The sequence below is a fragment of the Pseudopipra pipra genome, chromosome 26 (assembly GCF_036250125.1).
Source record: "Pseudopipra pipra isolate bDixPip1 chromosome 26, bDixPip1.hap1, whole genome shotgun sequence".
Classification (NCBI taxonomy): domain Eukaryota; kingdom Metazoa; phylum Chordata; class Aves; order Passeriformes; family Pipridae; genus Pseudopipra; species Pseudopipra pipra.
In genome coordinates this window covers 5,834,754-5,857,051 of record NC_087574.1, presented here as the reverse complement: position 1 = coordinate 5,857,051, position 22,298 = coordinate 5,834,754, and the positions used below count along the sequence as shown (strand labels likewise).

Here is a 22,298-nt window from a genome sequence, read left to right as displayed (position 1 = left end):
GCGCGCATAAAATAAATTAAAGCAATTAAACGCCGGGAGGGGGGGGGGGCGTAAAAAACAAAACAAAAAAATCAACAACGCCAAACAAAAGGCGAGTAAATGGAGTAAATTTAAGCACCATCCGCCTCCTTCGCCCCCCCTCCCAGCGCTGTTTATTTACAGCGCAGTAAAGACGCGGATCCTCCCGCGGAGGCTCCACGGAATTTATTCCATAAAAAAAGATGCCCGGGGAAGGGGGGGAATAAAAAAAAAAAGCGGTCGGATCTGGAAGGACTTGGCGGTGGCAGCTTCCCACCTTCCCTCCTTCCCTCCTGCCCTCTCTGCTTTTTCGCCACCCACCAGCCCCGAGGACTTCACGCCCCGAGCGAAGGCGCGTCCCCGGGCAGGTTTTTTGCCCAAAATGAAGGTGCCACGTCAAAGCCCCCGCGTGTGCCGCAGATCCCGATCATGGGAAGCCCCGTTATCCAAGAGCAGCGGCTCTCGGGTTTTTTTTTTTTTTGGCGCCCCGAAATTCCCGCTGGAAGGGAAAATGAGGGAAATATTCCTTTTTTTTGTTTTTTTTTTTTTTTATCCCCTTGGTGCGGGCACTTGGAGGGAGCGCGGGGTGCGCAGCGCGGAGGAGGAGGAAGGGGGGGGGGAATAGAAGCGATTCCAGAAATTTCCCGCCCCCCCCTCCTGCTCGCTCCTGCGGTTGGGGGGCGAGCAGGAATTGGGGGAGAATTCCAAGGCAAAAAGGCGCCGCGGGTGGTGCCGGCGCTGGGCTAAAGGCAGGGCAGGGCTGCAGGGGTGGGGTCACCCACCTTGGCGGGGCACCCCCCGCCCCCCCCCCCGAGCTGTCGCGGGGGGACCCGGGCGGGGTCCCCGGGGGGGGTTTTGGCCGTGGGGAGCCCCGCAGGCACCAACCCCTCCGGCCCCGCTCTGCCCGGGGCGTGGGCACCCCGACCACGCGTTTATCGCCTTTATTTCCCCCCTCCCCGGAACCCCCTAATTGCCCCTTTCGACAGAAAGGATCCCAACGGCGTGGAAAGAAAAAAAAAGGGGGAGAGCCATCCAAAGTCGCGGCGAACCCCACTGTTTTACTGTGCCTTTCCCCCTTCAAAAGCCAACCCAGACCTCGAGCTCTTTATTCTGGGGGGGCTCTTATTGTTCACAGCGAGAGGAGATATTCGATTATTTCTCCTTCCCCCCCCCCCCCGGCCCCGCATCCAACCAAGGAATGGGGGGGGGGGGTGTAAAAAAAAATCCCCGAACCCCTTTTCCTATTCCTTTATTTTTGTGTTTAAAAAAAAAAAAAAAAAAGAAGATGGCGGCTAAGAAAAAGACTGCTGTTAAACCGGTCATGAAGAAATGCAATAAATTCCTTGTTGTTTTATGAAAATTTACAACTTTGTGATAGAACTTTATGAGTGGCTGGGTTCTGGGATTGGCCAGAGCCGGTCATGTGGACTGCTAACCGTGAACATGAACTTTTTATTATTTCCCATGTGGTTATATTGCACCATTCTTCTGTCCGCTGCACCTTGGGTCGGATCAGTGTCCTCTATAGGGCTCTCGCCTCTTTACATTTTTTTACTTTTGTGTATAAGCTCGATAGGGCTAAAACAGGGGAGAGAGGGGAGGGGGGGCCGCCTGAGCACACATCCACACCACGCCGAGACACCCACCCTCCGCGCACACACGCGCCTAGCTGAGCAGTTACACAGGATTTTTTTTTTTTAATTATTATTATTATTATCGTTAATTTTTTTTAAAGAGAGAAAAAAAAAAATTTCCTCCGTTAATTGGCCCGCTGCTTTGGAATCTCAGTAATAATGGAAGGGCAGAGGAGATTCTGGACGGAGTGGAGGCGATCATTTTTCACGGAGGGAAGTTACTCCATTTTCTATGCAAATGACAGAAATGCAAGAAGCTCTCACAAGTCAGAGAGGCGACCGGCGGCTCTCAGGTTGGGACAATATTTGTCAGCTAACAGATAAGCAAACGCTGTCTCTCCCTCCCCAAACATTTTACCTTATGCCACAGAAATGGACGTCAAAAGGTAAGGGAATCGCACGTTTCTCTTCGTTTAATTTTTTATCCTTTTCCCTTCGAGAAAACGCGTTTGTCAAGATGCCTTTTCTGGTTCCTTCCCCATCTCCTTCTGCCCGGGGAGGGAGGGGGGGGAGAGAAAGAAAAGGGTGGGGTGGTGAAGAAGGGAGGCACTGGAGGAAATTTGGGCTGGTGGAAATCGGTTGCAGTGCTGTTTTCCCCCGAAAATGTGCAACGCAAAGGTGAGGGAAGGAGGGAAGGGAGAGAGAAAGGAGAATGGAGAGAAAGAAACGGGGAGAAGGAGAGGAAGAAACAGCGAAAGAAAATAGGAAAATACAAGAAAGAAAGGAAAAGAGACGGAATCAGAGGGGGAAAATATAAGAAGGGAAATAAGAAAGAGAGAGAAGACTGAAATAACGGTGTGGGGAGGATAAAAACGAAGCCTGTGAGGTCACCTGGAGACAGTAGAGTCGGAATGAAGGGGTTTGCAGTAGCTCGGTGACGGAAGCTTTTAGAGAGCGCCTTTAAAAAAATACCAAACCCTTTGTGGGCAGTTGTCGCGTTTTATTTTGTTCCCCCTCGCAGAATCTCTTGCCAGTTTGCCTGTCTTGAGGCGAGCCCAGTAATTTGGCGAAGTTTGTGTGGAAGCCAGTTGGGTTTTGCGTTGCTCTCCAGGGTCATTATTATGTGGGTGGTTTCTTCGGCGAGGGCAGTTCGCGGCAGTCCCCGGAATTAAGGTTCTGGAAATTAGTTGGTGAAGAAAAAAAAAAAAAGAAAAAAAGAAAAAAAAAGAAAAGAGGGAGTTAAAAAAAAAAAAAAAAGAAAAAAAATAATAATAAGAATGAAGCCAACCCAAAGCGCAGCGCTCTCATTGTAATTTCTTTTTTTAACTCCCAAATGAAGCTGACGTTGCGATGCAATAAAACCTCCTCGTATTTAATTGCGTTCTGCAGTGTTAAGGGGCTTTACGGCTTTCCCGACCGGAATACCGGCTTGGGTTTCAGCCCCGCGGTGTGTCGGGGCTTTTCCACACCGGGTTATGTGCAAATCTCGCTCTCCTTTCCTGTCCGATACCTTAACGTTTGCCTTCCTCTAGGAAAATATTATTCCGGAGATGCCCGTCATTTTAAATGTCTTTTTTTTTTTTTTTTCTTTCGCAATATTTCAATATATTTTGAAATGTAGAACTAATTGCTACCGTTACGAGGTGATTTTTAAATAAGATAATGCAAGAGCTGTGCATGTGTAGCGAGATTGAGCAAGAGGAGATTCATTACTTAAGCATAAACCATTTTATGACGTGACGATTTATCTCATCTAAACTGACTGCGCCTGAATATTGTGCGGACAAGAGTAAATGATCGTGAGCCGTGGAAGTAATAAACAGAAAGACATTTTTAAAAGCCATTTCTTCCCGAACCTGTTACATTTTTCATCAATCACGGGGGCGGAAAAAAAAAAATGAACGCGGGTTCAACCTCCTGTTCTCCCTTTCCCCCCCCGATCTCTCCTCGCTCGGGATTTTCTCTTTCCTATTCGTAAGGGGGGGGGGGATTAGAAATCAATAATTTAGTTTGTAAACCTCGCTCCGAAATGCTTTTACGCCGGTTTTTATGCCGGGCAACCACTTGTGGAAACCGCGCACCTCGGTGCGGGCGGGACGGGGCGAGCGAGGAACCTCCGCGTGTGCTGGATGCGGGGGGGGCTGATGGTGACCGGGGGGGGCTGAACTGCTCCTGGCCGGTCCCCCCTCCCGGCATTGCCGCCGGTTTGTTTAGGAGAAGGGAATAAGAAGGGCAGAAAGGGCGGGCAGGGCCCCCCCCGGTGCCGCCTCCCCCCCGGTGCCGCCGCCGCCGCCGCGCTGCGGGATCGCCCATTCCCCGCCGTCTGCTGCCATCTACCGTCGGCGGGCCGCGGCTCCCGGGGGGCTCCCCCGCAGCCCCTGCCCCGCCGGGGGGGCCCTTGCCCCACCAAGGGGGTCCCTGCCCCGCCGGGCCTCCCCTCTCCCCGCAGCGCGGCCCCCCCGGGCGGTGGAGGCGCTTTATTTTAGGCAGGGAAATGCGGGGATGGATGGATGGATGGATGGATGGATGGATGGATGGATGGATGGATGGACGGACGGACGGACGTTATCCACAGGCTAAAAGCGCCTGGAAACATATCCAGAGGATGCGCTGAGATGGGGGCGTCTGATGCATCTCTACACCCCCCCCCCCCCGAGCTGTCCCAAATCTATCCATCGCCTCCCATCCTTCCATCCATCCATCCTTCCATCCTTCCATCCCTCCATCCATCCTTCCCTCCACCCCTCCAGCCGTGTGCGCGCCCCCGGGGGATGAGAGGTGCCCTCTCGGGGGCTGCTGGGCGCCAACCCCGGCGGAGCTGTTGGAAAAGGCGCTGGGATCGTGGCGTGCGAGGCTCGGGGGGGGATTTGTCGGTGCGTGTGGAGGTGGCGGGGGCGCTTCGCGGCTCCTCGTAAAAGGCAGAGGAGCTTTTATTTCTTTATTGCTCGCGGTGGTCATTTCGCCGGGGTCTGGCAAAGACATGTCAGGGTTGGGGTGGTTGCCGGGGAAGGGCTGGGAGCAGAGGCAGACGACGGATCACTTTTAAGTTACTGTAGGCTTTGAAGGGACAATGCGCGTCTGTTATTTTAAAAGGTTTCTCCCTCTCCCTCTCCCTCCCTCCCTCTCGCTTTTCTCCCTCTCGTTTTCTCCTTCTGCCACACAGTTTCCTGGCAACTGTTTACGTCTAGACTAGAGACATTTTCTTGAAGAAAGTGAGATGTCCAGGGACTATGTGGAAAAAAAGAAAAAGAAAAAAAAAAAAAGTTTCTCTCTTTTGACCAGCAACAGCCATGATTAACTTGTTCCATGCTGTAATTCCCAACACCCCCCAGCACTCGCTTCCAGCATGACATGATCCGTCTCGCCTTTTCCTCTCCTTCCCCCTGCTTTCCCCACGTTATTTGACCAGCAGCCCCCCTTTCCCCTGCCCGGGAGCTGCTTTGGCGGAAATATTTGGGTCTGGGTGCATTTTGACTCCCTCAGCGTCCCTCTCTCCCTCTGGCCTCCCCCTCCTCTCCTCCACCTCTCCCCCCTTTTTTTCCCCTTTTTGTTAATAATTAGCCGCACTCTTTAATGGAACAATGGCAGATTATTATTGCTTCTTTTCAAAGATCCCATTAACAAGGTTATTATGCACTGCACGGGAAGTCAGGTAAATTAAACTTGCATTGCTGGAAATTAAGTTTCAGGCGGTTTTGCGCGGATTTTTTTACACCTTCGGGGGTCATTGTTTTAAATACTGCAGCCCTGCAGCTCACGGCTCCGTCGGGTTTATTTTCCGATGTGATTTTGGGCGTGCATGAGCATTACAGGGGAGGCTTCACTGCTGCCAATGTCTCTCTATGTCTGAGTTCCAAGAACAAGGGGTTTTTTCAAGTGTTTTCGTGGTGTTGGCTTGACTTTATGGCTGCAATAAGTCCCTCGGTAGGGAAACCCCCGCTGTGTTCTCACTTCAGAAGGATCGGGAATTCCAGCTCCCCAGGAAAAAAAAGAGAGTTTCATTTTTTATTGGAACCAACTGCACTGAACTTTTTTACCAAGTTCTCAGCGGCTTTAGCTCCCAGACAAGCAGCGCTCTGTTCTGTTTGCATTTCGAAATATTTGGGTGTTGTTTTAATCCCCTCATCTATCTGCCTGGCTCTGCTCGGTGGGCTCGATCTCCGCCGGCCAGAAAAGCCAGGCGACAAAAAGTGGGACCTTGCCGAGCGGCGAACTGGGGCTGCACATATCGTAAATACTTCTCTTTATCTTTATTTACACCCTGGCAGCTGAGTGATGTCTGTCAGGAGGGGAAAGCCGCCTTTCCCGGCGCGGTTCCATGTGTTAGACCACCTTCTGGGGTCCCCGCTTTATGGCTCCTCCTTGGCAAACCTCGTGCCTGTTTTTTGGGGAGACGAGGCCAAAAATCGAGGAAAGATACGCCCGTCGGTGCCCTCAAAGAGCGGTGGAACTTAAGGGCTACTGTGTGAGCTGGCCCCGGCCGTTATTGCTCCTGTCTGTGCCCCCCCGGCTGAGCCGGCGTCAGAGGCGTCCAAAGAAAATACATTCGCAAAATCGGGCTCGGATTCACTTCGGACCTCGGGCGGGAGGGCGCCTGTGAAACAGCCACACCAACAACCCGGGGGGTTAGATTTTAAAATTTCGCTTTTAAAAGCAGCCGAGCCGGGAGTGGAACCCGCGGCTGCGCTCAAACATTCAATTCTCGGAGATTTAGTGCGGTTTAAGACCCCTGCTCGTATTTACATGTATCATAGGTGGCAAATCAATTAGACCGCGGGCCTGACCCTCCGCAAGATGAAAACTGCGACAGGCTTTGGGTTTGTTGTTTGGTTGTTTTGGGGGTTTTTTCCCACCTTGGGAACCAAGTTTTCTTTTTAAACTCCCCCAAATAACCACTTATAGGGGCGTCCTTCTAAGAGGAATAGTTTTTTTGTCTATAGCGCGTCTAAGACGTCAGCAATAAGCGATTAGCGAGCGGCCACCTTCGATTAGAGCGTTTTTATTTTCTTTTAAAACACTGACCGTCGAACCACGTGAAGCGCCTGTTTCGACCACAAATTACTGCAATGAGCAGTTTTGGGATCGGGGGGTACGAGATCCCCCCTCCCCTCCCCCAGACTATTGGGAGGGATGTGTTTGCGGAGCAATCACGAGAAGTGGGAGAAAATATGAGAGCGAACATTTTCAGCGGATGTACTCACGCGTCGAGTTATCGGGACATCCCGTTTCTTTGCCCAAAAATTTGCATGCGGGGCTACTCCTGCCAGATAATCGCTGGGTTTGCAGAGCTACAAATATTGCGTAACTCTCTAATCAGATGTGGGAGCTGTTCGGCTCCTGCAAAGCAGGAAACTTCGGGCTCTCATCCGAGTTTTTCTCTTTTTTTTTTTTCCTTCTTCTCTAGTCATCGTTCCCTTTCAATCTCACTTTTTTTTTTTTTTCCTCGCATGCCAATAAAGCAGATCTACGTAAGTTTGGGTCCGTTCCATACACAAAGGGAAACTCTGCAAGAACAAATATAAAAGATATCAGTCAGAGAGGGGGGTGGAGGGTGGAAAACTACTTCCTTTGCATGTTATTTCCTTGAATTATAAGGATTACGTTTCAGTCGAAATGTTCATTGCAGCCGTGGCATGAAACAATCTTGGCTTTGCTGCTGTAAACACGATGTTTAAAATAAATTAGCTCGTAACAAGATCCCGGTTTCGTAGATACTTAAAGCTCGGTCAGAGAGAGCCGCGTTGGCAGCTCTGCAGCCCCCGTGGAAGATGTGTAATTCTAGATTTGGAGCGCACACGGTCACAGATCCGAGCAGTGGGGAATGTGTGTTCTAAGGTGCGTCATGTCAGACCCGACGGACAGACGGTCACAAATTCGGACAGGAAACAAACCCTTGAGAAAACGCCAAGGAGCGGGGCACGGTCCTGGGGGGCAATTTAGGTGGATTTTTTTTTGGTTTGGTTTGGTTTTCCCGCGCGACGACTTTTGATTTTCCCCCCGGAAAATCTAAAGCAGGCGGCGAGCAGAGCTCCAGCTCCACCTCGGGCAAACGAGGAGCTGGAGGGGGGGATGCGCAGGTAGAGCAAAGCCCATCTCCGGCCGGCGAACCCGGCAAAACCCGGAGCAAAGTGGAGCTTTTCGGGTGGGTGGCCGGGAACCGCTCGACACTTTCGCTGTCGTCCTTTCCAGCCTTTGAACTTTGCAAAAATCGGTGTTTTGTGGGGCGGACGGGCTCAGAAGGGGGGGATGCGAACCCCGCGCACCTCCGAGGCACCGGCACGGCGCAGCTTTGCCCTCGGTAAAAAACCTCCAGCGACATCTCGATCGGCAACAATCAATAAACTCAGCTCTGGACCGCGAGCCAAGGCTCTTTTTTAGCCATGAAAGGTCGGGGCATAGATTTGGTATTAACAAAAAAACGCAAGAGGGCACAATGCGGTGCCGGACACGGGAGGAGAGCGGGATTTAGCAAAGGATAAAGGAAATACTTCGATTTTCCATTTATCTTCCCAATCCGGAGCTTTGGCGGAAACAAGAAAGGGGAAAGATGCGATGGATGCAAAGGGAAGGTTGGGTTCAATCGAGCGCAGCTTTCCTGAGCGGGGAGCGCTAATCTATGGTAATTAGACAAGCACGAACCGAAATAAGTTGTCAAAACCGATTTCTTCCCATACAGCAAACCTAACTCAACCGACCCGGCGGGATCCCCTCCTCGCAAAGTTCGCACAAAAAACTTTTTATTTCGTGTTTTCCTTCCCCCCCACCCCCCATCTCCTGTTTTATTTAACTCTGGCGAAGCACCCGGACGTTTTAGGACGATCTGCGAACACGAGGGGCTGAAGTTTTCCGAATGCAAATAATTAACCTCCCCCCACATCCCCCCCTTGCAGCGGGTATTTGTCCGGGTTCTATCCGTGTAAATATATATATATATAGGCGCGCACATCGCCGGCCGCGCAGACGGGCGCTCGCACACCCCCGCACCGAGCTCCGGGGGAGGGAGGGAGGGAGGGAGGGGAAGAGGGGGGTGGAAAACACACGTTTATTTATTTATGAAGCTCCGAGCGCGCCGGGAATGTTTCTTTCGGCAGATATTATATATTTGGTTAAGGGGGTGCATTTCTGTTGTTTAAAAGGGAGGGAAAAGGGGGTGGATGGTTTGTTCTTAGGGTCCCTGGTGCAATCTCAGCTCCTCATGGGTGCTATTTTGCAACCTCAGGCGCCTGCTATTGGTCAGCCCATGATCAGATGGTTGTATTTCCTTGTGTCCCTCGCTGGCACCACGCCATCTCCCTTCAGCTAAAACCCAATCTCCGATATACTACTAATAGCTAAACCACTTGGACTATAAAACACAACAAATCATAAAGCCGGGAAAGGACGGCGAGGCTCCTTCCAATGAGTTCTTATTTTGTCAACTCGACCTTCCCGGTGAGTCTGGCGGCGGGGCAGGAGCCCTTCCTGGGACAGATCCCGCTCTATCCCTCGGGCTATGCGGATCCTTTGAGGCACTACCCCAGCACCTATGGAGCCACGGGCGTCCAGGAGAAGGGCTACACCTCCTCTCCTTACTACCAGCAGAGCAACGGAGCCTACAGCCGCGGCTCCGCCTGTGACTATGGGGCCGGCGGCTTTTTCAGGGAGAAGGACCCTCCGTGCGCCCCCCCCAGCCTGGACGAGGTGCCCTTCGCCCCCGAGCCGCGCAAGTCGGACTGCGCGCAGAGCAAAACTGTGTTCGGAGAGAGCGAGGAGCAAAAGTGTTCCGCCCCGGTTTACCCCTGGATGCAGCGGATGAACTCTTGCAATAGTGAGTTTACTCTTTTACAGAAATAAATACATCAATCTCCTCCCCCCCTTTCTTATTTGTTAACCGCCAGAGAGAGAGAGCGAGCGAGCGAGGGAAGCAGGAATAAGGTTCACTTTAGAGCCCAAACTTCCAGCGGGGAACTTGGGAGACACGAGAGGCTCCAACTTGCTCCTGACACGCACCAAAACTTCCCACCGCCGAAGTATTTTCTCCCAGCGACACCCCCCTTCCCCCCGAGCTAAAAACTTTGCCCCGTATTTAAATCCCAATACAGTATTTCTTCCCCCCCCCTTTTTTTTTTCTCTTTTCCACATTCCAGTTTGCGTGTCACTCAGCTACAACGATTTGTCTCTGTCTTTCCCCCCCACGCACAGGGAGATATCTTTTCTAAATCAGGTCTGGATGACTTTACACACACACACACACACGGACCCACGCCCCCACGCAGCTCCCTCTCTCGCTGGCTACCCGACCCGGAGTTCAATAATATAAAAAGTGTTTAAATACGTGAAGGGAGACCGGTTACATTTTTAATGAAATTCGCACGTAATGAAAAGTCTGCCCGGGGAGGATTATTTTTTTCCCCCCTGGTGATACATGACTTCTTTAAGTGCTGTTTCCTCAATCAGAATTAAAAAAAAAAAAAAACAACACCAAACAACAACAACCAAAACAACTGGGGAGGGGGGGAGAGAAAAAATAATAGAGGCTCACTCCCCTCCTTCCCGTGTTTAGATGCATTTGTTGCCTTTTAAGTCCCAAATTGATGTCCATTAGCGCAGGGACATAAAGTGTTGTGTCCTCTTTAATGCGGAGTTTGGGCAGATCGATCCACTTCATTATTGCTTAAATGCTCAGATCTATTACAGTTGCCGGTAGGGTGGAAAATAGCGAGGGCGGGCGAGGGGGGGGGATGCCGAGAACACCTTGCGATTTTTCATGCCGGGCTAAGATAGATCTCGCCCTGTCTGCCCAGCCCGGCGAGCGCAGCCTCAACCCCCCTCCCCGCGCGGCTCCTCCGCGGCGCGGCCCGGCCGGGGGACCCTCGCAGGGTTGAATTTGGAGTCGGCCAAAACCTTGGGAGGGCAGGGGAGCGGCCACACAGCCCCGTCCGCCCTCCCCGCGGCCCCACAAACCTCGGGGCTCCCCCTTCTTTTTGCTCTCCTTCTCCTCCCCCCCTTCCCTCCCTGTTCCCCCCGATTTTTCCCTCTATTTGTCTCCTACGTGTCTCCTATTTGTCTGCTGTTTTTTTTTCCCGCGGGTGTCACAGGTTCTTCCTTCGGGCCCAGCGGCCGTCGAGGCCGCCAGACCTACACCCGCTACCAGACGCTGGAGCTGGAGAAGGAATTCCACTTCAACCGCTACCTGACCCGGCGCCGGCGGATCGAGATCGCCCACTCCCTCTGCCTGACCGAGCGGCAGATCAAAATCTGGTTCCAGAACCGCCGCATGAAGTGGAAAAAAGAGAACAAACTGCTCAACTCCTCGCAGCTCAGCGCGGAGGAGGAGGAGGAGAAAGCGGCGGAGTGAAAAGTAGTATTTAAAAAAACGCACGCAAAAAAAAAACCAACAAAAAAAAAACAACATAAAAAGAAGGAGAAATTAGGGAGTGAGTGAGGGAGTGTGAGAGCCGAGAGGATGAGGGGGGTGTGGGCTGGCTGCGGGGACAGGGAAAACCTGCACGTTGGTGGGACAAGCCCTCTGCAGCAGCGGCAACAGCCAGAAAGTTTGGGCCACCAATGCCATGGACTCGTATTCCCAGTGATCTGTCGTGTCCAGCAAAAAACAACAAAAGAAATCAGGCTTCTAGTTGCGTTTGGAATTCTTTTTTTTTTCCCCTTCCTAGACCTCCCTTCCCTCCCACTCCGCCCCCCTCCTCCCCCTCGAAATGAAATAATAATAATAATAATTAAAAAGCGAAGAGAGAGCGAGAGAAGGAGGGAAAGAAAGGGGAAGAGAAAAGACACAAAAAAAAGAAAAAAAAAGAAAAAAAAAACAAGGACTCCTAGCCGTGTTTCTACCCTTGGTGTCACTGTTAGTAATCTGCTAACTCTTGTATTTAATGGAAGTGCTGCAATATATGTCATTTGGGGTGTTTATTGTCCTAATTTTGTAAAAATGTTTCATGCACGGTTGACATAGGTTTTTATTTTTTTTCCTTTATTTTTTTTCTCCTTTGGTAAATTAATCAAGCCCTGGGGTCTTTGTAATTAGTTTTGGGGTGGTTTTTTTGCCTCTTTTTTTTTTTTTAAAAAAAAGGAAAAATCTACTGAAAGAACGAGTACTACCTAAAAGGACGCAAAAGCAACAACAGAAAGTTCTATTTTATTAATTTTTTGTACGTGTTGTGTTTGAAGTTTGTCTTAGGTATGAACATGGAATTCTCTAATAAAAGCGAAGTCTTCGATCTCACGCACAACCCCCCCTGTCATTATTATCGCTTTTATTGTTGTTGTCTTTCCCTTTTCCAGGGGAACTTGCCATTCTTAAGGAGCAGAGGGTTGTAAAGAAAGCCTTTTTTTCCCTCTCTATGACAATGTCTCCTAATCTGCAAGGACAAGCAACTCCGAGCCCACGGAAGTTACAGTGGAGAGATAAATCTGGTTTTCCCTCTTTTTGTCTAATCTCAAATGGAGGACCTTTCACCAATAGTATTTCCTCGCTGACATTCTGCTTTAGTAGCGCTCTTTTTTCTCCTTACAGTACAAAGAGTTATGACGAAACGCTCTCCATATACATAATAAATCAAGGAAACGGGCAAAAATATGCTCTCATTTATCTCCCAAAGATACCTAACATTTGCCTAGCATCTTTCAAACATCTGGTCCCTCACTTCATAGCCCCAAATCAAAGCGAAGTGTATCGCAAAAAAAAAAAAAAAAAAAAGTCCAGATTTCCAGGGAATTGGCCCCGAGAAACGAGGAGCTTCTCAGCTCCGGGGATTCCGGCGTCCATCTGAGGTGATGGCGGTGGTGGGGTGCGAAAAAGGAAAAAAAAAATCTGGACTAAATCTAAGGAGCTCTTCGGAAAGAGCGGATTTTTCTTTTCCCTGGGAAGCGTTTCCAGCGGCTCCTCGGGAGAGCCGGGACTTCCCTGGGAACGGGACGGGACCGTCCCCGCTCCGCGCCGAGGGATCCCGTGCGAGCAGCCAAACTTTGCCCGGTGTTTTTTTGGGAACGAAACGAAAGGACCCGCTTTTCCCGCTCGGGGATCCAGGACCGCGACCCAGCGAGCAGCCCGGCCCGTTCCGGATCCCGTTCTCTGCAGCTTCGCGGGGGGAAAACGCGACGAAAGAGCATCTCCTGCCTCCCAACCCCTTTTTCCCCCCGCTCCCCAGCAGAAATACCTATGTATGAATGCATTCCCCCGCGCCACAAGCTGCTTTAATGTCAGTCACTTCTAAAATCAATTCATGCAGAAGCTTCACAGCTGTAGGACATTTACTATTATTGCCACGCTTTTCATTGCCCGTAATTATTATAATTATATGTCACTTTCAATATGGCGCATAATTTCCAATGAGTTGCAGACGAGCACGCGAAATTCCTAAACTGCCTCGGAACAAAAAAAAAAAAAGAAAGAAAGAAAAGAAGGAGAGAGAAAAAAAAGAAGAAGAAGGGGGAAAAAAAAGAGAAAGTAATGCTTAACAAAGCGCAGCTCTTTCCCAACGTTTTTACCGATTTCAGGGTGCTTTTGCTCCCCAATGTTCCTTGCAGGTTAAACAAATGGAAAGGAAAAAAACCACAATGCTGTGCCCAAAGAGGAGGCGAAACGCTCAGGAACAAGAACATCCTAAAAGCAACGTTGTCGACCAGTTCCACCGGCCGGATTTTCCCTCCTTTTCCTTTCTCCCCCCCCCCGCCACGTTCCCCCCTCTTTTTTTTTATTTTATTTTTTTTTTTAATTTTTGTTTTCCCCCTCCAGAATTAAGGTGCGACCTCATCGCTGCCCCCACTCTCAACGCGCGAGAAACCTCGACTTTTTTCCGGAACGACCCCCAAAGCACCCCCACGCTCTCTCGACAAGCAGCTCCTCGTTGCCCCCCTGCTCCATCACCACGAGAGAAGAAGACCCTCCCGGCGCCTCATCCCAAACTTCCCCCCTGCTTTTTTTTTTATAGAAAAAGGAGGAAATCAAAGAGTTTAATAAAAAAAAAAGCCCAGAAGACCCACGCAGCGGCCGGAACACCGCCCCGACCTCTTTCACCGCCACACGCGGATTTTTGTGCCGATTTTTTTTTTTAATTTTTTTTTTTTTAAAGGGAAGAAAAAAAAAAAATATAAAAAAAGAGGGGGCGGAGGGGGGGGAAAAGAGGGAAGGCCGGGGGAGGTTTGGGGGGTCTGGGGGCCCCCCCGGAGGGGGTGCAGGTCCCCCCGGTTGCCGGCAGGTGGCGCGGTCCGCCAAGGTGGGGGGCGATGGCGGCGCCGGCGCGCCCGGGGATTTGGGGCGCCCGCGCACCGGCTCCGGGCCTAAACGGCTCCGCGCTCGTCATTATTTGTAACCATAGAGCATGAATTACCTCTTGAGGTCATCAGTGAGAATTTACGACTGGTCAACAAAAGCACGTGATTCCCAAACGCACCCCCCACCCTCCCCCCATATTTGGCCGCATACATAGCAAAAACGAAGTACAGTGCATCGCTATAATTCATTAATACATCATAAATCGTCAAGCACAGGGTTATAACGACCACGAGCCACAAATCAAGCCCTCCAAAATAACCCAAATGAGCTCTTACTTTGTAAACTCGTTCTCAGGGCGCTACCCAAATGGCCCCGACTATCAGTTACTAAATTATGGGACCGGCAGTTCCATGAACGGTTCTTACAGAGATTCAAGCACCATGCATTCCAGCTCTTATGGCTACAACTACAATGGGATGGACCTTAGCATCAACCGCTCAGCCTCCTCTAGTCACTTTGGGGCTGTGGGGGAGAGCTCCCGCGGTTTCCCTTCTCCAGCTCAGGAGAGCAGGTTTAGACAGGCGTCAAGCTGCTCCTTATCTTCTCCCGACTCCCTTCCCTGCTCCAACAGCGAGAGCCATGGAGGCAAACCCGCCCCGTCCCCCTCCGACCAAGCTACTTCTGCCAGCACCACCAACACAAATTTCACAGAACTAGACGAGACCAGCGCGTCCTCGGGAGCCGACGAGGGCACTCCAATAAGCAGCAGCATCCCCCGAGCGCAGGCAGAGCCCATCGCGACCTCCACGGCAGCGACAGAAGGGCAGGCACCTCAGATATTCCCTTGGATGAGGAAACTTCACATTAGCCATGGTACAGCTACTTCTTTTTCCGTCGTTGTCGTTGTCGTTGTTTATTTTCGCACACCCCCTCTCTTTTTCTCTCGTGTTTCTTGGGTTTTTTTTCCTTTCCCTTTCCCCCCCCCTTTTTTTTTTCCCTCCCCACCCCCCCCACCCGGCTCCCTTTTTTTTCCTCTCCTTCCTTTTATTCGGTGGAGGCGCTTTGATGAGAAACGCAGCTATTTATTGCTTTTGTATTTCTTGCTCTGATCGCTGCTTTAAAGCTGCCTCTGGCGCCTGGAAGGGGGGGTTGGGGGGGGGCCCTGGATTTTATTTTAGTTTCGCTATTCTCACCGCGAAAGGGGCGCTTATTTTAAGCTCGTAGCACTGTGGGGACGGTGGGAGAAGGTAATTTAAAAATTGAGGCGAGGGGGTGTTCCTCGGGGGTGGGGGGGGAAGGAAAGAATTGACCATTAAAACGGCATTATATGCACAGATGGGTCTCTCGGCCCTTTCCTACTCTTATTTTGCCGGGTGGATTCTTGACAATCTGCTCTTGACAAAACCCAAATTGCGAGGGGATACACGGGGAATAGCGACCCCCCCCCCCCTTCCCTTCCCTTCCTTTCCCCTTCCCTTCCCGGTTTTTCTCCTGGAGACAAGAAAGCAGCACCAAACCTGACGTTCCCTGCAAACAGACCCACAAACCCCCAGGCAGAGGCGAAAAAGGGAGATTTCAGGCTCTCGCTCCTCCGGTTAAATTATGAATATTGAGTCGGGAATGTCGGTTCTGGAGGGGTCAAGGGTGGGGGGTTTTACACGTGTCTGGGGGTGTGGGAGAAAGAGGAGGCGAGGGGGGGGGTGTTATTTGGGGAATAAGCAGCTTTCCAAGCTGCAGGAGCGAGGCGAATATTTTACCTCGGTTTAAAAAAAAAAAAAAAAGAAAAATGAAAAATAACCTTAAAAAAAAATAAACTAAAATTCTAGCAGAAAGCCAAAAACCCAAACCCCGCTGTTGTCCGTGTTATTCAGACATGACTGGACCAGACGGGAAGAGGGCGAGGACAGCGTACACTCGCTACCAGACCCTGGAGTTGGAAAAGGAATTCCACTTCAATAGATATCTCACCCGCAGGAGGAGAATAGAGATCGCTCACGCTCTCTGCCTCTCCGAGCGCCAGATCAAAATCTGGTTCCAGAACAGGAGGATGAAATGGAAGAAGGATAATAAACTGAAAAGCATGAGCTTGGCCTCGGCGGGCAGCGCCTTTCAGCCATAAATCCTCGAGGAGGAATTCTCGAGGAGAAAGAAGAGGAGGCGAGAAAAGAAATCACGGAAATAAATAAATAAAGCGCCGCAGATCTTAGTTCCCGAGTACTGTACAGTGAGGCACCTTCTTTTCGGCATGTTGTTGATATTCTAAAACGACTCGTATGGTACCGTTGTCCCAGGACTGAGTTCATGTCTTGTTCCGTTTGGGGGTTTTGTTTTTAAAAAAAAAAAATCTTTTTTTTTTTTTTTCCTTAATTAAATTTTATTTCCAGATGCTCCTCATGCTCTTGTTGTTCTTATAAATGTTATGTGTCCGTGCTCTCTTGATGCTTTCTGGAAAGCCAGCATGTGTTCTGTGAGCCCTTTAAATGTTATAACTTATTTATAAATTGAGAACAGATACGACTGTTTGTTTATTTGTTGGGATTTTTTTTTCCCCCCTCTTTTCTGAGTTTACTGCTTTGGGGTGAGTTCTTCTCTGCCTAAGCTAAAATCGGGGGTTCCTGCACTACAGTCGCAGAAAAAAAAAAAAAAAAAAGTCTAAAAAACCAAACAAAAATGTAAAAAATGGGGGGGGAAAAAGAAAAAAAAAAAAAAAAGAAGCAACTCTTGTATCTTTCTGTCTTAAAATTGTCCAGTCTGTGTTTTAGTCCAAACTTCAGGCCAGGATTTCTAATCCCAGGCTGATTCCGAGACGTACTCTTAGACGTGGCTAAACTTCACTATTAAAAGGAGGAAAAAAAAAATAATGTATAAAATCGGACCAACAATGGAGTGCTCTGATGTTTGTAAATACTAGAAATATTTCCGATGTGACTAATAGCCGGGTCGTAGTGGGCAGAGTGAATGCAATGTTATGTGTAAAAATGGCATCTGTCATGTCTAGCTGCCTGTTAGTACTTTGCCAATAAGCTTTTTGTATTTGTTTGTAGCTTTACTCGAAGTCAAATAAACGTTTCTCCTACTCACAAAGGCTCCCGCTCGCACTTTATCCCCGAGCCCGGGGACCGAAGCCGGGGAGACGCCTGGCACGGGGCTGGGAGCGCTCGGCAGAGCTGCAGCCTCTCCTGGGCACCCCTGGCAGCTCCCAAACCCCGAATATCCACATCAAACCCCACCTTTCTGGCCCCGCGCGCGGGGATAAAACACGAGGCTTCGCGCTGCCCCGAACGCCGCCTCACCCCAAAACAACCCAGATATCCCCCCCACCCCCTCCCCGACACCCCGCACCGCCAGAACCGCTCTGAGTCCTCCGAGTTGCACCAAAGCCCTTCCCCGGCAGATTCCCGCGCGTCCCGAGGAACTGTCGCATCTAAAGCAGGCGCCTTTCCAAAGCCAGAGGTCCCACAGACACAGCCACGGCCACGCGAAACTGCGCTCGAGAGGATCGCGGGGGGGAGAGATGGGTTAGAGACACGGAACGCGCCTGGAAATCGCACATTTCTGGGCTAAGCTCAGCTCTCCGCTGCTCCTCGCCCTCGCTTTATTGTGCTTTTACCTCTTTAGGCTCCGGCTTAACACGTAAATAAGAGCTCGCAGCTCTAACTCCTGCCACTACAACGAGGCATTTCGGCCGCAGACAATTTAACATCATCAAAGATGGCAAATGTTGCCGTTTCGCTACCCAGGGAATCCAACAAGGCACGAGATACTTCGCTTTAAAGTCGCTCGATTTGGCAAAACGCCACTGACATCTCTACAACACGGCTCAGGCTTTCTCTGTTCGCAGCAAGTAAAGTTGGAGCTTAAAACTTACCAAACTTAATCTCCCACTGTTTAGGTACTTCTTAAGTGATTTTGAGAGGGATGTGAAGTGGACTGTCAGATCCCAAACCATTTGCTCGCCTTCCTTTGGTATTTTTTTTTTCCTTTCTTTCCTCTCTCTCTCTCCTTTTTTTTTTTTTTTTTTTTTTTACCAATAGCAAACTATACCAAAAGTGGGTATGACATTTAGATGTCAAATGGATAGGGTTTTATCTAGAAGTTAGATCGTAAAAATCGCCCAGACCTCAGACAGATACCCCTCACTGGCTCTCAAAAGTCACGTGAGGTCCATAAAGTTAGTTTTATGGTTTTGGGGAGTTGACAATGTACAATATATTTCACATTCTCTAGAATGTTAAGTGACACTTTAACTGCTTGGTTTGGCTTGTAAGGGGCAGCAATGGGTGAGCACTTTTCCAGATGAGATAAACGTTGCAATTGCAGGGAACATGTTTTGCGGGTCCAGTTTTCAGTCCAGGGAGCCAATAGACTGGAGTCCTGAAAGTAAGTCCTTCTGAAATATTATCTGCTTAAACTGTTTTAAAAGGGTTTGGATGTGGCTGAAGGCTGAGCGGGGAGGACAGAGGGGCTGGCTCTCTTTCGGAGCTTTATTTCTCGCTTTTCACAAGGTCCTAATTCTCGTCCTCCCGAGAGCCGCAATCGCGTTGTTCCCATCCCGGCTTCCAGGCCCGCCAGGAAAACTTTGGGCGAGCGGGAGAAATGGAGAGAGAGAGAAAAAATAAATCTGTAAAGATTCATTATCATGGCCAAAGCAAACTCCATCCTGCCCTCGCCGGGGGCCGCGGGCGCTTCAGCCAAAGTTTGGGGGGAAAAGGCTCTTCTGGCTCGTTTGCTGGAGGTGGTTCGGGGGGGTTTGTGCTGCTCTCGATGAACCCCAAACCCGGCCCACGCCTCTGCATCTCGGCCAGCTCTGCTCTGCCCGTGCTCCTCAGGTTGTTCCCACCTTCGCATTTTACTTCTTTTCCACCTGCTTTTGCCAAAGAAATGTGTGCAGTTGTTTTTTTTCCCCTTTCGGCCTGTGCAGAGCCCGGGGCTGGTTGGTTGGTTGGTTGGTTTGAGGGATTGGGTTTGGGTTTGTTGTTGGTTGTTTTGGGGTTTTTTTTCGACCCAGGGCTTTTTTAAATTTTTGTTTTATTTTATTTTATTTTCCTCTTGGATTTCGGTTTTGTGGGTTTTTTTTTCCCCTTATAATACGAACGAGTGTCCTCGTATTTGTGTAGTTCGTTCCTACCCTACGGAGACACTGGATGACCACTGGTATGTCTCCAGTCTGTCTCCAAGTGCTACAGAAAAATAATCAGAGAAGCTGCACTTTGCCCACGGACCCTCCAAACCTTGTCGAACCCACCGGTACCTCCCAGATTCCCTTCTCTCCCCTCTGAGGGTGACAACTTTCTGGGAAAGGCGGGCAGCAGCAGCGGTTTTCTCTGGGAAAATAAACAAGTGAGCGGGGAAGGGCAGGAGAGCAGAGCCGGCCGTGGGTGGGGGGCGAGGGGCTGGGGCGGGCAGGTGGCCCCGGTCGGGGGTTCCAGCCTCTGGTCCCCGCAAAATAAGACACTTAGAGCAAAATAGAGGGCGAAAAACCCAAACTCGGCCCTCCAACCCAGTCCTGGAGAGGCTCCTTATTTTTTTTTTTCTCTTTTGAAAGCCCAGTGTCACATCTGCAGGGGAGGGGGGGGGACACTCCGTCCACACCTGAACCGACTCCCCTCCTCCTCCTCTCTCCTTAAAAACTAAAATAATCTTTAAAACAAACAGTTCAAAGCGAAGGTGCTGGGGGAGAATGGAGATTTTCTAGAATTTAGAGCAGCCACGAGCTTCTTTTTACTTCCCCCCCCCCCTCTTTCTTTCTTTCTCTCTCTTTTTTTTTCCGGTGAGACAACATTTGGTGGACACATGTCCGTCTCTCTCACACAAAGCAGAATGTCCCCCTTTCGCACACTTTGGAGATTGCTTTTCCTTCCTCGGGCTGTTTTTCCTGCCCTGCTCCATGTGTCCCCTCGTATCTTTGCCATCAGCAGCTGAACTTCTGGCTTCTCCCTCCCTGGGCCGGTCGGGGGGTGGTCACCGCACCCCTGAACCCCCCTGGAAAGGCAGATGCCAAAGCTGGAGAGCCGAGGGAGGGAAGGGGGCTGCGGGCAGCCCTTCCCACCCAGCAGCCTCTCCCTAATCCCCGCTTTTCAGTGGATAATAAAGATATTTTATGGGATGCTGGAGGACTCGGCCTTTAGGGGTGGGTTTGGCCGCAGGAACGCGAGGGGCTGCGGGAGGTTTGGAGGGATTTGGAGGAGAGGGATGTGAGGAGAGGGGGGTGATGGTTTGGGGTCAGCCCGAGTGGTGGCCTGCTCGTCCTTCGTCCTTCTCGGCCGCGCTGGTGACTTGAAATTATCTCTCCTGATTCAAATATTTAGGCGAGAAAAGTGACTTCCCCTCCCTTTAATGCATGTTTGGGATATAACCATGGATTTGTGTACCCACAAACACCGTGTTTCCACACTGTATCCATCCACCCATGTGTCCACGGATTATCCCTTCATCACCTCCTCCCTCCCCATCATCTGCAGCGCGGTCCCATCCCCACCCCGAGGCGTTCAGTTTTTATACAGCCCCAGGCAAACTCCCCTCCCAACCCCACTCTGATCGCAGGAGATCACAGGTTTTTTGTGGTTTGGGTTTTTTTTTTCTTTCAAATACCATCATTTCTAATCGGTCGGTGCAGAAAACGCGTTATTTAAAAGGAGATAAAAAAGCAGATGCAGACCCTCAGAACCAGGGGGATTTGCGGTGCAGTTCAGCTGCGGGATGAGACGCCTGTAGGGGGGACAACAGGTACCGACCCTGGGCCGCCCCCTCGTCTGGAGCATCCCGGGCACCGGGAACAAGGGCTGGGTTTTGTTACTGGCATAATAACATCGTCCTTCCAATCGATCCCGAGAAACCCTGTCCTCTCTGGCCATGAGATCTGATTTCTACCTTCAGCACGTAGCATTTTTTGGGCTTGGTTGGGTTTTTTTTTTAATCTGGTTTTGTTTTAACAGACTGGATTTTTTTTTTTTTTTGCTTTACTCGGGCTTTTTTTTTTTTTTTTTTCTTCCCCCCCCTTACGTGGTGAAACCTCGAGCTTCCTGTGAGGTATCATTGTCTGGCCTTTTACAGCCTGGAAAGGGTCACGGGCTTAGCACAGGCTTCCCCCCCCTCCCCATCCTCTAAAGCAACAAGCAAAAAAAAAAAAAATCTGCCTGTTTCTGGTGAAAAAGGAAGTATAAGGAGAGTAAACAGGAAAGCGAAGCTCTGACCGTGCAGGTAGGCGGGGATTTTCCTCGGCATTTTTCATCGCTGCTCTCACTTTAATGCCACGCATCAGGCACGGGACAATTAGTTCTTCTGGAGCTGTAGGAGACACAGAATAAACACAAAGCGCTTTAATATCGAGCCTGAGAACAGGGAGAATCTCTGGGACGCGATTCCTGCTGAGGAAGGGGGGAAAAAAATCTCTCTTGTTTTAAGCGTGTGGTTGTGCAGATATTTCTGCAGTGCCTTTGGGGTTAGGTGAGAAAACCTCTAATTAAGGGCTCTCAGACCTAAGAACGGTGCTGGCCTGGGTAGGTGGGGGTTGTTCGCCCAAAAAATGCCAAATGAGGCCCCTCCCCGTGAGTTCACCTGGCTCAGGGGATCTCTCCTTAAGAAATTGGTGCCACTATCCCCAATTTCCCCCTTTTTTGCCCCCCCCGTCCTCTGTCTTTAACCTCTCCCCTCCCCTGGAGGTTTTTTTGTTCAGCAAGCAGCGTATAAACCTCGCTGGTGCTCTGAAGGGGGACCAAACCCACCCCCAGAGCGGTTCTTCCTCCCCCAAGAGCCCAGCTCAGGTTCCCCCCCCGCCAGAGCCGAGCTGAGCATCTCCATGAATTCCAACCCTCATCCAGCCGCCTTTGGGGGGGCATCGCCCCGGGGCAGGGCAGGAAGGGCCCCTCCTGCCCGGGCTGCTGCTGGAGAGCGAAAAAAGGGGGAATTTCGCCCCTAAAACCCCCATTTGGCTCCCGGGTTCGTTCAGCACCGAACGATTTGGAGGTGGCTGGAGGGAAGAATCTGTTTGGGAGCGGCACGGGGAGGTTTGGGGAGCTGCAAAAGGCGGCTGGATGCTGCAGTGCCGTTGTCAGGCCATTTTGAATGTCGGGCCTTTATTTATTTTATTTTAGAGGGATTTTTTCTTAACGTTTTACACCTTCCCTGCTCGCTGGGTGCGGCGTTAAAACAAAATTCAAGCGCCCTCCCACCCAAAAACCCAACCGAGAAAGGCAGAGGCCGAACTAAAAACCACCCCAAAACAAAGAAACCCCCACCAAAAACAAACTTCGCCAAGGTAACCTAGTTACAGATGCGCGCGATGTCTTATTTTATTCAACAAAAAGTGATTAAAATCTGTTAAAGGATTTAATTAAGAGAATTAAATGAAAAGGAAGGGGCACAAATGAGTTGGAAAAAAAAAAAAAAGCGGAGCTATTCTAAACGATTAAATCGCCATTTTAACAGTATAATGGGGTTTGCATACTGAAAAGAGAAATCAGAGCTCATATCTCATCAATAATTCATAGGCGAGA

The 22,298-nt window shown here is 50.3% G+C and overlaps 3 protein-coding genes and 1 long non-coding RNA gene across 7 annotated transcripts in view; 3 read left to right on the top strand and 1 right to left on the bottom strand.

The window, feature by feature from the left end:
* Positions 1-1,760: 1,760 nt before the first annotated feature.
* LOC135403106 (uncharacterized) overlaps positions 1,761-22,298 on the bottom strand; it is a 29,604-nt gene continuing 9,066 nt past the window's right edge. Inside the window, exons 2-4 of the long non-coding RNA XR_010425309.1 lie at positions 20,997-21,090; positions 6,794-7,096; positions 1,761-2,768 (exon numbers count right to left, since the gene is read on the bottom strand). This is a non-coding gene — a long non-coding RNA (uncharacterized LOC135403106). The remainder of the gene's footprint in view (positions 2,769-6,793; positions 7,097-20,996; positions 21,091-22,298) is intronic.
* Positions 1,899-11,811, top strand: HOXB6 (homeobox B6). Of its 3 annotated transcripts, none has more exons than XM_064636782.1 (3): positions 1,899-2,038; positions 8,812-9,399; positions 10,670-11,811. In XM_064636782.1, the coding sequence occupies exons 2-3, from the start codon at positions 8,991-8,993 to the stop codon at positions 10,927-10,929; spliced, it is 669 nt and encodes a 222-aa protein (XP_064492852.1). In that variant the 5' UTR covers positions 1,899-2,038; positions 8,812-8,990; the 3' UTR covers positions 10,930-11,811. The 3 variants fall into 3 exon arrangements, with proteins under 3 accessions (XP_064492852.1, XP_064492854.1, XP_064492853.1); XM_064636784.1 differs by having other exon boundaries at positions 1,905-2,038; positions 9,233-9,399; XM_064636783.1 differs by lacking the exon at positions 1,899-2,038 and having other exon boundaries at positions 7,083-9,399.
* HOXB4 (homeobox B4) overlaps positions 1,905-22,298 on the top strand; it is a 31,466-nt gene continuing 11,072 nt past the window's right edge. Inside the window, exon 1 of one of the 2 annotated variants that reach the window (XM_064636776.1) lies at positions 1,905-2,038. The gene's annotated coding sequence lies outside the window, so the exon portion shown is untranslated. Of the gene's footprint in view, positions 2,039-17,910; positions 18,184-22,298 lie in introns of those variants that run through there. The other variant, XM_064636777.1, reaches the window with a different exon arrangement.
* Positions 13,740-16,887, top strand: HOXB5 (homeobox B5). Its single transcript, XM_064636778.1, has 2 exons — positions 13,740-14,676; positions 15,675-16,887. The coding sequence occupies exons 1-2, from the start codon at positions 14,127-14,129 to the stop codon at positions 15,920-15,922; spliced, it is 798 nt and encodes a 265-aa protein (XP_064492848.1). The 5' UTR covers positions 13,740-14,126; the 3' UTR covers positions 15,923-16,887.